Genomic DNA, 13865 nt, shown 5'->3' with positions numbered 1-13865 from the left:
GCCTGTACTCCTATCTGATTACTGCTTTTGGGGGGTTTCCTTCCTTTGTCATATTGGGCCTATGCACTTGGTACCTCTGTATTTGTGCGTTTGCTGCTCTCTGTCCTATCCAGTTATTTGGTGGTGGGGAGGGTGGGTCCCCATGCTCCAAGGAGAGACTTCCAGATCCTCTGTGTTGTGCATGAATCTATGTCTCCTTGAGGTAGGACTGTGTCTGCCCCATGGGACCCAGGGCTTCCCAGTGGAGGTCATGGCCTGTCTCCCCCTCCAGACTGAAATGCCTTATACACTCTCCACTTTGCAGAAGCCTGCCTTTGCTCCATGGGGGGGGATGCCTGGGGGCGTCACAGAGGTCAGCTGCAGTTGGGGCAACGGTGCCCCTGCTCTTGCTTCACCTGGCTCCTCCTCTTGCCTCCGCTGGCCTCAGGGACCCTGTTCTCCCTGCTATGTGGTCACTGCTCTGGGCCAGACTCTTAAGCATCGGCTGAACTGAGACAGTTCGGAACATTCAGAGTTAATGAATGTTTTGCAGAGAAACTAGAGAGAAACAAACTAGGGCCTTAGGGACAGTGTGAGGGGCAGATAGGGGTTTCACACCAAAGGGCAGTCTAGCTGCCCTCTGGCTCCAGCACCTTGGGTGGAGCTCGCTCAGCTGCTCCTGCCTTCTCCCGTCCCCTCTCTGGTGTCTGTCATTGCAACCACTTCTGCCAAGTGGCCATTTATTAAAGTCTAAGCGTGTGCTCTCCCCACACTGAGACACTGCCCTGTAATTCGTGCCCTCCTCCTCTCTCTAGGGACACACTCAGTTGCTCTGTCCCGGACCTCACCCTTTTCTCCTTATTCCAGTGGATTTTCAAACTTGTTCAACACAAATGGTAACAGAATTGACTCTGAAATAAACAGTTTAGGGGCACCTGGGTGGCTCGTTTGGCTACGCGTCAAACTCATGACTTCGGCTTGCGTCATGACCTCACGGGTCCTGAGATCGAGCCCCACCTTGGGCCCTGTGCTCGGCGGGGATTCTGCTTGGGAGTTTCTCTCCCTCGGCCCCTCCCGCCACTCTCTCTCTAAAATATACAAACAAATCTTTAAAAACTAAAATATATCTAACAATTTACTTATTGAAATAATTAAGATGACCATAAAGAAGGTCTTATTTGTCAACAAAAAGACTTTTTAAAAATTGGGGCAAAAATGAAGCATGAACGTAAAGTCAGTACCTCTGTGCTCTTCTCCCTCACTCTCAGGACTAATGGGACTGAGGTCCCTGCCTCCGTTGGACCTGGACGGTCTGTGTGCCATTGACCCCTAGGGAATCAGTCCTGCCCGCAGATCTGTTTCATCAGGCACAGTGTTGAGTGTGTACGCCTGCGTGTGTGCGTGTGTGTGTGCGCGTATGTGTTTGTGTCCTGCGGGGGGAGCATTTGCGAACGTGGAGGGATATAGCAGTTTGGATTCAGACTCGTTACAGGTCCTAAGTGTGGAAAAGATTCTAGTGCCCAACATACAGAACTAAGAGGAAAACCCATGTTACACTGTAAACTAATTATTCATTTTGGAAACGGAACAAAACACACATTCCCATTGGAACTACAATACTTTCTGGATTTTCTGATTCTCCTCTCTTGTTTTGTGTGGCTCTATTTTGCTGCTGCCCCAGCTCGGGCCCGGTGAGGGGTCTGGCCCAGGGTCCTGTGCCTCCCCCAGGAGCAGAGGGCTCCCCTCCATGAGAGAAAAGGCTCGCCGTCACCCTGCGAGCTGTAAGGAGAGCGGCTAGAGAGAGCGGTCCGCTCTGCAGCTCCTCCAAGGCGAGTCTGACAGTGACGGGAGCGCCTTCCTTGTCAGGGGCCCCGCGCGGGAGAGCAGGAAGTTCTTCCTCTCACCGTCAGATGGCAGGCGACCGCTGGTGGAGAGGGGAGCATTTCTGCACACACGCGTAGTAGGGAGGGGAAGGGTCTAGAGGAGGGGCCTGGCTTCTGGGATCTCTGCTGTTCTCCAAGAGTTCCTTAGATCCGGGTCTTGGGTCTGGGAGGGGGATGGGGCCCTGGGGATGGAGGACGACCTTGGTGCCCAGACCCATCCATGAGCCCCGCGGGCCCTCTGTAGCTGCACCTAGTCTGGGCTGGTTTGGGAGCAAGTCCGGACATCCTGGAGCTGTTCCAAGTGATCTGGGGGCTGCAGCGTCTCTGCTAGGAGGGCTGGGCCACTAGCACTCGGGAGGGAGTGCAGAGTCTGGCCAAGGTGCTTTGTCGGAGGGCTGGGTATAAGCTCACGGGCAGAACTCTGAGTGTGTGTGCAGCTGGGGGAGGGGAGGCAGGTCAGAGGAGGATAGATGTGGCCTGTTGGCTGAGGCCCAAATGTTCCCTATGGGAAGGGGTGCATCCAGCGCTCAGAACCTCCATTTCCCATTCCAGCCATGGGTACCACTCGTCACCCTCTACAATCGCAGCTCTCTCCCTTGCACGTTCAAGGTCCATCTCCTATGATCAGTCACCAACCATGGGACCTGGCCGCTATGGCAGGCTCCCTTTCAGCTGCCTCCACAGGCTCTGGGAACAGAGATGAGGAATGATCCAAAGGCTCAGTGGGCTTTTCTCACCAACCCTATTCCCTTTCTTCCTCTCTGATGAACCCCCAGCCACTGGGACTCTCTCCTTTCCTCTCCTCCCTTCCAGATACTCAGGGCTGCCAAGGGCAGTCAGGAACATCGTGAGCTGGGACTCTGGCAGACAAGGGAGGAAGGGGTCAGGGGCAGGCCTGAAGGGAATTCCAAGGCCAAGGACACAGCGGCCTTCCCTTTCCTTCTTACTCAATGTGACAGGAGGTGAGCCTTCACGAGCAAGGGCTTTCCAAAGTCCAGAATATTCCGGACCCGGCCAGACTCTGAGCCCCTAGCTCTTCTGGTCCCAAGAACCCCATCATGGTGGCTGATTTGATCAGGTGCCTTTCTTCCTGGGACCTCTAAGTTGAGGAGTACACACGGGCCTCTCCCGGGGCCAGTATCCTACCCATAACTTGGGATGTTACTTCAGGTTCATGACACCCCTTGGAGATGGAGCTCTTCACACAGCAGGCGCAAGGATGCTCCCTGCGCCTTCTCTGGTGAGACAAAGCCAAGTATTGATTTGACAGAAAGATATGGATACGTTGGGTGGATAATGGTTAGGGGATCCTATTTCTTTCTTTTCCTGTTCAGAGAACACCTCTCCTCTGCCTCACCCCGCTGGAAAGCAGAGGCCGGATGAGGGAGAGTGTTCTCTCCTCGGTCACCCGGGGACGCCTCCATTCCCCCTGGGCTCCTTCCAGGAGTTTAAGACCACGAAGCCTCTGGGAATATGGTCCCCTTCTCCCACCATGGCAAGCACTACCTACATCCTCGCCTCTCCGTATATTCTTAGAACCAGTCAATATGATTAATTTTACATGGGTATAATTTCCGGCTGCTGCCATGGAGCCCTCCCAGCCTCACCCATCAGCAGCGACATGATACAGTTTCTGGTTATCTTGGTCAACCAAGATATTGATATTATTAATAATGGATATCTATATGCTGACCTTTGTCCACCCAACTGAATCACTCTGGGCTGGCTGTCACATTTCTTTAAGAGCTATTGATAAGCCCATTACTGGAAGGGCATGGACAATCTTAGGTATGTGCTTCTCACTCACCTTCAAGCATCTCCTGTGAGAATCTCCCCTTGTTAGGTGAGCTGCTGCACGTACGGTGGTGTGTGCAAGAAAAGTCTGCAAGCAGGTGCCTGTGTGGGGAGCGTATGTACGTGTGCGAGTATACATGTACGTGAGCATGCCCGCAATTGCACATATGAATGTGTGTGTGTGTGTGTGTGTGTGAGAGAGAGAGAGAGAGAGAGAGAGAGAGAGAGTCTGTCTTGAGCACTGGCCCTTTTAGAGCTGATCAAATAGTCAATTAGAGCATTATAGGGAGGTAGCTGAATCAGAGAGTTCCTACAAATACACTGTGATGTAGTGTTTGATCTTTGGATGCCTCTTGTCTCCTAGGACTTGCGCAGGAGGTTTGGCTTTATAAGGATATTATTAGGTTGATGCCTCGTTCTCTCCATGTACCTTTCAGGCAAGAGGCCCCACTCGCTGGCAGCAGGATGGCCAGAACCTGCCACAGGGATGTGTGCTTCAGGTCACGCTACAGGCTTGACTCTGGGCTCATGCAGCCTCCAGCCTCAGTCTCTCACTCTCTCTCTGGCCAGTGGCCCCAACGGCTCGGGCTCCACTTTCTTAAGGGCGGAGAGAGGAACTTGACTCGGCCTCTCTACCCTCTACATCCGAAACTCCTGATCAGAGGACTGCCTGGCACGCTGGGTTATTTATCGTGTGCCACGGGGGTGGGGGGCAGTACTTCTGAGAAGGGGTCCATGGTAGAATGCACACTTTGCGTGCCCGTGTGTGTCAGGATGGGCACCTGATCTCATCACCAATGAGATGTGGTGTCCAATCTCATTGTGGCGTGTGTGCGTGCTGCTGTTCCTGCCACCTGCGTGGACAGGGGTGTCAGGGACAGCGCCTCTATCAAGTCAGGCGACAGGGATCGGCTCCTGTTTGGTCCCAGACAGGCTCACTTGTCAGGGGAGGCCCTCACTTGCCCCTGTAAAGGGAAGCCGGCTAGCTAGAGAAATCTTTTGGATCCTCAGACATAGTGTATGAATAAACCAGACATGGATTAATTAGGTGTGACTGCATCATTAAATTAGAATAATGAACAAACAGCCACGTATGGCATTCAAATTTGCCTAGAACGACTCCACGGGTTGCTTTCAAGTAAGTCACCTGTCAGTTTGTAGGTTTTGGGGACTCTGGAGAGTGAGGTTCCTGTCCTATCTTGAGAAGCGAATTCTTTAGGCACCATCTACCCCAGGCAAGGATAATCCTTCAACGGGCGCCTGGACTCCACAACCGAATCCAAACAATGGCTTTGGTTCGATACAGCATCATCTATGCACGCTTCAGCTGCGAGCATTTCTCAGAGTGAAATATGACAGTAGCACAGGTGCTCAAGAGACAGGAGGGAGAAGTTAAGAGGTGTGAGCAGCGGATGTGAAACGCATCGATCCCATAATATTTATGTGGATGTGCACACCGTCGCTTGTGCATGTGCACGCGTGTGCACGCACCCACACCTTTTGCATTTCTGTGAATTCTCTTCTCCTCTGTTGACACTCCCTATTTCAGCCACAGAGACTCGAAGGTGTACCTAGTCCTAGTTGTATAATTTTAGAAATAACAGCCCCTTGCTTCTGCAGACAACACCCCTCGAAATTCCTGTCCTAGGACAGGGAGGCTGTGCAGCTGGAACCATTTATCTTTAACAAAGAGGAAGAAGCCAACAGCTAAGAGGGAAGAAAATGGGAAATAAACTCACTTGCCTCACTGGAGAGCCCGGGGGATAGCCTAATGCACGGGGGGCTTTGTTAGTAAGATCTGTTAAGTATCTAGAAACCTTTGATCTGGAGCCGCTTTTAACAAAGGTGATAATTAATTAAAGCAGAGTGTATTGCAATAAAGTAACATTGCGGTCAGTTTATGCGCTGTCCAGAGCCGGCCTTCGGAAGTCTCTGTCAATTAAACTCTTGTTGGAGGCCAGCTCATTATCAATTTTTTTTCCTGAGCTTTGATCAATATTTTTGGCTGTTCTGTCCCCACAGAACCAGAACTACGTCTGTCTCCATGAGGACACCCATTTATTTACATCTCGCAGATGGCCACGTAGGATTTGTTCCTGAGCTCAGCTGCCGGGAATCGCTCTGTTTCGGAGCATTGGTCAGCTTGTGCTGAAGGGGAGATACAAGGGAGGATCAGAGAAACCAAATACGGAGCAAGTCGAAGGGGAGAATGCCTGTGAGCATATGGTCCCGAAAACATCCCCTTCTATTTCCAAAGGGACTTGGAAAGGAGGACCGTGACCCTGGGGCTGCCCCCCTGGCTTCCTACTTGGTTCCTGAGGGCAAGGCTGAGGTTGAGGCTTTACACCCATCCAGGGGCCCCTGGGACAAGGATGTGTGGAGACAAGGAAGCCCTTAGGACAAACACAGCAACTCTGGGAATTCCTCTGCCATCATTTCTACCCTTATCATTGTCTTTTTGTCCTGGCATTTCTAACCGCACCTTATGTTGCCAAGTGGAATGTGAATCTTTCTCTGTAGGCCCCACCTTGCGATTTTTGATGGTGTCTTAATGGCAAATAGGAGAAGGGAAAGGGGGAGATGAAGGCTGATGATAAAAGGGTTGCAACCAATCTGGGGGCTCTGTTCCCTTGCCTTAAGCTATTTGGCTAAGATTAGTTGCTTTTTGTGATTCTTGTGAATTTAAAAAGGCAAAAGTAGAGGGAATGAATGTGCTTCTCTTGTGGAGAGACCAAAAGGGGGCCATCCTGGTCCCTGCCACCCCCTCCTTGCCTGGAGGTAAAATGCAGCACTCTGCTTGGAGGGGCTAGCTTGACTGACTTGGTCAAGTCGTGTGTGTGTGTGTGTGTGTGTGTGTGTGTGTGTGTGTGTGTGTGTAAACATCACAAGAGAAAAGTCAGGCTGGGATGTCAAGGGGCAACGGGTGGGGTAGGAAATGCAGTGGGTGGAGGGATTTATCTCTGCAGAGAGCCAGGTTCTGTGCCGGCCACTCAGCTCCCAGATGGAAGGTCATTTCTAAAATGAGTCAATAGGTGAGCCGAAGCAGGCAAACATCTGAAGGGTGATGAGTAGGGGGAGATGGAACTTTTTTAAAACCTGGACCTTTGGGTGGAGATATCAGGCAGATACGCAAGAGCACACCTTCACACTGGAACTTAGATCCTTGACAAATCCAACCTCTGAGTTCTTAGGTGGAGCATGGACATAATCACAAGGACAGTGTCATCCTTCCCACATTCTTTCCTTTTCTCCATCAACCATCTCCCTGGTCGTGCATACTGCCTCACCAGATGAAAACTACCCCTAACATCGTTCCCGTGCCATTTGCATTTATTATCTCTTCCCTGGACACACAAACTCATATACAAACAGAAGTTCACACACACAGGCTCACACCAACACGCACACAGGCTGCGGTATCTTCCCTCCCCCCCATCCTCCAGGACCCGCAGACACACACAGATTTTCACACTCTCTAGCGCTTCTCTCTGCATGTCACATGGGATTTCCCTTCCAAGTTCAGAAACGCTGCGTTTCGGCTGCTGTCAACCAGCACTCCCAGCTTCCGGCTGGCATGTGGGCCCTACAACTTTCAGTTTTCCTTTTGTTCTGCCTATGATTTGGGGCCTCACTTTCTGTTCCATTTCCTCTTCTACGGCCTGCCCTCTCCAAGTCCCCTTCGAGGAGATCTTTCCTGGGTCAGTTCAGAAACAGGCCACCTTCAGATGATGTGTGAGCTGTGTAGTGTTTCCCCCAAAACCATCTGAGGTGAGTGAGACCAGCTCTTTTCTCAGTGAAGGATGTGGTGTCTTGGGTATTTTCTCAGGCATCACTTAGAAGCCCCTCTCTTATCCTGGTGTATGAATTATAATAATGAGGGTGATCATGTTAATAACAGCGAGAGAGATGGCTGTGCTCCGATTCCTGGAGTGTGGCATGGTCACTGGGTGTCAAAAGTGCCCCCTGGAAACCAGCTCTTTGAAAGTACTCTGACAACTTCACAATATGCCTGCATTATGGGGCACATATCTATGACATATGTTTTTTGGTAACTGTTCCTTTTTTTTTTCCCCCCAAGCTGCGACTTTACTTAAGAAAAGCCTTTCTTTTTGTTTTATTTTGTTTTGTGTTTGAGAAGCCACAAACATCCAGCCAACTGGAGCAGGTGGAGAGAATGAAAGTATGCCAGGGGGGTTCTTTCAACCCAATCTAGAATTCCCATTAAAGCTGAGGGGGAAAGGAGTGTTAACATCTCCCTGTTGAATTGCAGTGAAATCTAGGCCAGCCCTGGTTCCCATATGTGTGGGATGCGCTCAGTCATGCTTGCACATGGATGCGTTGACGGCACATGTGCAGATTAATTTATCTGTGTGTTGATTCCGAGGGAGTCTCTTTAAAAGATAAACGAAATTACGTACAAGCAGCAAATAACCACCAGTCTCTTCAATAAATCAATTCTTTCCCAATATTGTTCTTTCTTTGCTCCTAAATAGAATACTTACAAACATCTGGGGCTTGAAAGTCTTCTATGGGAGCTGTGGCTTTGGTTTACATTAGTTTTCTAATGATCATTAGTGCTTATTTTTTCCACTGCAATTTGTATTGTTTTTAATGTTATTTTCCCCATGTTTTTCGTATCTTTTTCTCACAAGGCAAATCTTTCTTTTTAAAAACTGCAGGTGTCTGCCCAACCATTCTACCAGTGTCTTTCCCTGGAAAGCCTGAATTTTTATTTTTCAAAGTAAATTTTTTTTAAAGTTCACCTTAATTGAGCTGATGCCCATGTTGACCCTTCCAGATTCACCGTCTCTTAGACTCATTTGAAAACAGAAATCAGATAGAGCCTCACTGGCTTTAATTCACCTATCTAAGGAAAAAAACCAAGAGCCCTCTCGGCTAAAGTCAAGCGATAGAAACTCGGTGTTCTGAGAACTGCTATACCTTACGTGAAAATACAAGGCACAATTTTATGATACTGGTCAAGAATCAACAAGACAATTATAACACTTGCCATTTCTCTTTCTCCCAACTACACACCAAATCCAGGGGCTTCATGCATATTTTACTCAGCTACCATTGAAATGAGAGGTTGTGTATCTGGTGATGAGTCTATTTTCAAATGATATACTCTCCAGAGTTCAACCCACAGAAGGTTCCATTACTCTGTCCCGACCCTCCCTCTGGATGTAGTGTGGAAGTATAAGGGGCTGAAGTCCCTGCAGCTGTGGCTCCTGGGTTGGGAGAACTCGATTTTCCTCTATGCAGTGGGGGAAGATATCAATGCAGAGTGGTTACCCAGGCACAGATCTGTTCTGACTGGTTAACAAGAGGGACTGTGATATGGGCTTGGCTGTTTAGATTAAAATGCATTGCAGGCTCCCGGAATAAGCACACATCAGTAGTAAAGGCTGTTTAAACCTTTGGGGACAGCCCTATGTTTAGATTACATTAATTCATAAATATTATACTAAATACCACTTAAATTGGACTTAAATGACTTCAAAGATAATGCATTATAATATGGCTATCCAGAGAGCACTAGTCTTTATGTCTCCCAGTAACTCAGTCTTTGCTGCCTCCTATCCTGCTAGACAAGACCAAAGTTATGAATGGATTGCTGGCTTGTTCATGTGTGATCCACCGACTGTGTGTGTGTGTGTGTGTGTGTGTGTGTGTGTGTGTTTTAGCAGGCATGGGTATGTGTATGTATGCATTTTCAGACACTGCTTCTGTTTGTTCTCCAGGACATAAAAAGAAGAAAAGAGAAATAAATGTAAAGGGAGAGAAGGAAAGAATTCCACTAGTGGGTGACCTCTTCCTTTCCCCAGGGGAGAAAAATTCTATAGGAAGGGGCAAAACTGGTCCTCAGCTCACTTCTGCTGCTACCCAGGGAGCTTGCCTCTCTCCTCTTTAATCAATAGTACAATGTCTTTCTCTTTGGAACCTGGAAAAAAACAATCTTTCTCAAAGTGCTTCTAATGGGGGGAGAAAAGAAGACTCCAGAGTTCGCCGGGAGAGTCTGCATTAAACTGGGTTTTTTTCGTTGGGTGTTATTTCTTTGAATTGTAATTCTGGGCCTTTTTTCTTCCTTTCTCTCTCTGCCTAACACCCAGATCTCCCCCACCCCCGCCCAAGTGCTTTCTGGTCTCCAGGGGGTGAATTTACCTTTACAGTAATTACCCGAGTCCACAACTGCTATTTGCTGCCTCCTCAGCCCAACAGCCTTTCTCTGCTACGGCTGGGTTTGCTCCACAACACCCACCCACTCCCTCCTCCACAGACTCCCAATTTGACTGGAGTAATTGCCTTTTAAGGTTCACTCTACGCATGGCAGGTATTCCATTAACCCTTAGAACTCCTTCCTCCTTTAGTTACCTGAAATGGCAGGTGGCCAACAAATGGATAGCCACCTGAAATCTCATGCATTTTATTGAATTTTTACTTATTTTTTCTTCTTTCCACTTCTCTTTCTATCTTCTTCTTTCTTTCTTTTTCCGTTTTCTTTTCTTTTCTTTCTTTCTTTTTTCTTCTTTTGCCAATAACATGCAGATGCCTTCCACACTGGAGGCCAGTATCCTGTCATGTCTCTCAATTTTATTCCAGTAAGATTCATTAGAAGTTATAAATTCAAGAAAGGGAAAGAAAGAGCCACAAACATGCCCTGAAACAAGGCTCAACAAAGGCATGTTTCTACCCCTAGCTTCATGTTGTCAATTTAGAGTTGGGGAAAATCTAAAAGCTAAATGCAAACCTCATTCTTCAAGCCTCATCATGCTTTTTGACTTAACAGTAATTAATCACCAATGGCAAGCGAGTAATTTTTTAAGGTGGCCGGAGGCTTATTTTATCAGGATTAGCTAATAAATCAAGCTGTATCTCTGAAAGAGGAGTTCAAACTCTTCTAGGACTAAATAAACCAGACCTTAGAGACTGTCTCATTTATTCAAGTCTCCTGGAGCTTCCAGGCACCGTTAGAGACATTGTGGCCCAACCTTGCCTATAAAAATCCGAGGGTTATAGAGGCAGGAAGTTTCATAGGGAAAAATATATATGCTCAGGCTCTGAAGGATGAGCTGCGACAACGAAACACCCAGCACGCTGGAGCCAACGGGCCTGCCTGCCACTGACTGAGCCAGTTTAGGGGAAGAATTATTTAGAAAATGAAGTTTTGCTTGTTCTAGGAATCCTGGCCAGATATGTGTATGTATATGTATGAAACATATGAAATAACTATAACATATCCTTCTCTAGCTTCCTGATGCAAATCATGATAATTCTACTTCTTTGCTATAATGCAAGGGAGTCCAAAGAGCAACAAAAACAGTGATGATACCAGCAAGGGATTGTGAAAGAAACAAGGAATACTGTTAAAGTTTATCTTCATTTGAAATAAAGAAGTGAATAAAGTGCTCCAAACCCGGATCTCTTAAGAAGCTCAGTTCTTCACAACTGTCTTTTGCCTCTAGTTGTTTCTGATTTTTTTTTAAACTTTAAAATTTTAAATCACCACAAGAACTGATGATTAAGATGGGCAAAGGATTTCCTTATTTATGCTCTTTAAATTTTCACTATTACTATTTTTAAATCTAGGGACATATTAGAATGACAAAGCTTTGATACAAACCTTGATTAGCTTCTAGGGAGCTTGATTGGAAAGGGAAAAACTACAAAGATATGGTTGACTTGAGAGGGAGGGCGAAAAATGGAAACAAATGTTATTTCAAACACTGCCTCCCCATTTCACCTTTCCAGTTTCTCTTGTGATCAGACATTTTCTCCATATTGGAGAAAGGTTGGTTTGTCTCTCCATTACACCCCCCACCTTCACCCCACCCCAACAAACCCAGTATATTTCCATTCTGCTGTGTTTCTGTGCTACTCAACATGCCATTAACTTTAAGATTTACTCCTCAGCAGGCAAGCTGGAAGATGCTAAAGCCAATAAAAACTGCTCTCTGGGACTCCAACTATGAAGAGTTTGGAGCTCTGCTTAGTATTCGGATGAAGGGAGGGCTGGAGGAGGGAGGGAGGTTGTGATAGTGAAAACCACTGCTGCTCAGAGAGCCAGACAGCTCTGCGCTCTGCACCTAATGTGCTGGAGGATCAGCTCTGTTCATAGCCCATTTGTGGCCAAGGATGAGGCTGCTCTCTCTGTGTGGGTGGGTGTGCGTGTGCGTGTGTGTGTTTTCATCTTTAAAACCACCAGCTCTAACACAGCATCTTCAGTGGCTCTCCACACTACTGTTTATTAAAAACGGAACGTCCATACACATCCCTTACAACTTCCTTAGCCCGGTGCTCCTTCCCTGCCTGACGATCAATCTCTCTCAGAAAGCATTTAACTTGCCCACACAGCTCCAGCCTGGATTAATCCCCACTGCACATCCTATACATTACTGTTAGGGAGCGGAGCACTGGGCTAATTTCGTCACCCACCAGCCACCCACACACGTTCTACAACTGAACACGTTTGGGGATCTGCCTTAAAGATAATAAAACAAGGAGAAAACAGGCAGGCTGCAGACAATTCTCATGACCACTTTCCTAAAAAGTTGCTGGGTTTTAATTCTTTGATTATTCTGTGTCCCCCTCCCCCAAGCACTCACTAGCAATGATTGCTTCAAGGGAGAGCAATAATGTACTATAAACCTCTCTGCATGGTGAGTTTGGGATAATTTAGGCTACACCCTTCAAAAGGCATATCTTGCCCACACAGAATTTTTTCCCCAAAAGCTCCGCTTTCCTGGGAAGGGGATCATCATTCAGGCTTCCCCGACCCCCCCACTCCATCCAGGGGATGGCTGGTTCCTTGCTAAATCTTGCCTTAGGTTTTGTCCCTCCTTCCTTCAAACATCAAACACCCCCTCCCCCACCACTCACACCACAACCGGATTATTGAGGCACATAGCTCGACAGGGAGAGTTTACTGTTAAATTGATAGCAAAATAAAAATATCTCTCTGAATTTGTCACCTCTCTTCTTTTTAGACGGCTGCGCTCCTGCTATTCTGGCCCCGAGCGGAGAAGGAGGAGATCATCTCCTCTTAATATTTTCAGCACCACGGCGATGGACAGCACCCTCGGTCCCTGGCCCGCTGAGCGTCCGCCAGTCTGCTCAGCGTCCCGGGCTTGGCCGGTGCAGCGGTCCCCGTCCCAATCTTTCAAGTCGCTGCGCCCAAAAATCCAAGCCCCGTTTCCCCTCGATCCTCTCTCTCTTTCTCTCCATATTCTGCTTCCGCTGCTCTCCCCACCGCACCGCTTCTATCAGCTCCTCGCCCAAAACCCAGCTTTGCCCCAGCGAACAGCTCCCCACGCACCCCAGTCCTGGGTCTCTGCTGCCCGAGCGCCTCCCTCCTCGGCGTCCGCCCGAGGCTCCCTCTCGCGCCGTCTCCCGCTCGTCCGTCGCCGGCCGGCTGGCCGGCCCGCCCGCTCCTTCTCCCCGGCAAAGTTGGGAGGGAAAGGTGCACTCACCTTTGTGCATGCCTGTGAACCTGTCCTTCAGAACCGTAAGCTCGTAGATCTTGCCGAACTCCTCGAAGAGGGGCTTGAGGTCCTTCTCATCCAGGTTGCGGGGGATCTGCCCAATGAACAGCTTGATGGCATCGTGGTCCTTCATGGGAATGGTCGACGGGTTCCCCGGGCTGTGGCTTAATCCGTTCATGTGCCCGGCGCTGCCCGGGCTGCTGCCGAGCCCGTTGGTACTGAGGCTCGCGTTGTCAGCCTGTCCGTTTGCTAACGTGGCCATCTTTATATACATAGAGAAAATCTTCTTTCCTTTTATTCTTTCTCGCTCGCACTCTCTCGCTCTTCTCCCTCGCAAGCTCGCTCGCGCTCACACACGCACACGCATACACACACTCGGGTTCTCTCCCCCTCGGTTTCTCTACACCTCGCTCTCCTCTCGCTCTCTGCTCTCTCTCTTTCTCCTCTCTTCTCTCGCTCGCTCGCGCTCGCGCTCTCTCTCTCCTCTCCCCGCTCTCTCTCTCCCTCCCTCTCTCCTCTCTCTCTCCCTCTCTCTTTCTCTCTCTCTCTTTTTCGGCCTGATCCGATTTTTTTCTTTTCCCCCCCTTTCCTTTTTTTTCTTTTTTCCCCCCTTTTCTCTCTTTTCTTTTTTCCCCTTTTTTTCTTTCTTTCTTTTTTCTTTTCTTTCCTTTTCTTTCTTTCTTTCTTTTCTTTTCTTTTTTTTTTTTTTTTAATATATTGAACAGAC

At 48.5% G+C, this 13865-nt stretch overlaps 1 protein-coding gene across 50 annotated transcripts in view; it reads right to left on the bottom strand.

Moving 5' to 3' along the window:
* The window catches only part of CELF4 (CUGBP Elav-like family member 4), a 289407-nt gene extending 275819 nt beyond the window's left edge, over positions 1-13588 (bottom strand). For all 50 annotated transcript variants that reach the window (XM_032310485.1, XM_032310475.1, XM_032310476.1 and 47 more), the window contains exon 1: positions 13127-13588. In XM_032310485.1, the coding sequence (XP_032166376.1) occupies positions 13127-13412 (286 nt within the window). In that variant the 5' untranslated portion in view covers positions 13413-13588. The remainder of the gene's footprint in view (positions 1-13126) is intronic.
* Between the last annotated feature and the right edge of the window lie 277 nt (positions 13589-13865).

Source organism: Mustela erminea, chromosome 13 (assembly GCF_009829155.1).
Source record: "Mustela erminea isolate mMusErm1 chromosome 13, mMusErm1.Pri, whole genome shotgun sequence".
NCBI classification, from domain to species: Eukaryota; Metazoa; Chordata; class Mammalia; order Carnivora; family Mustelidae; genus Mustela; species Mustela erminea.
This window is presented reverse-complemented; position numbering and strand designations above follow the sequence as displayed.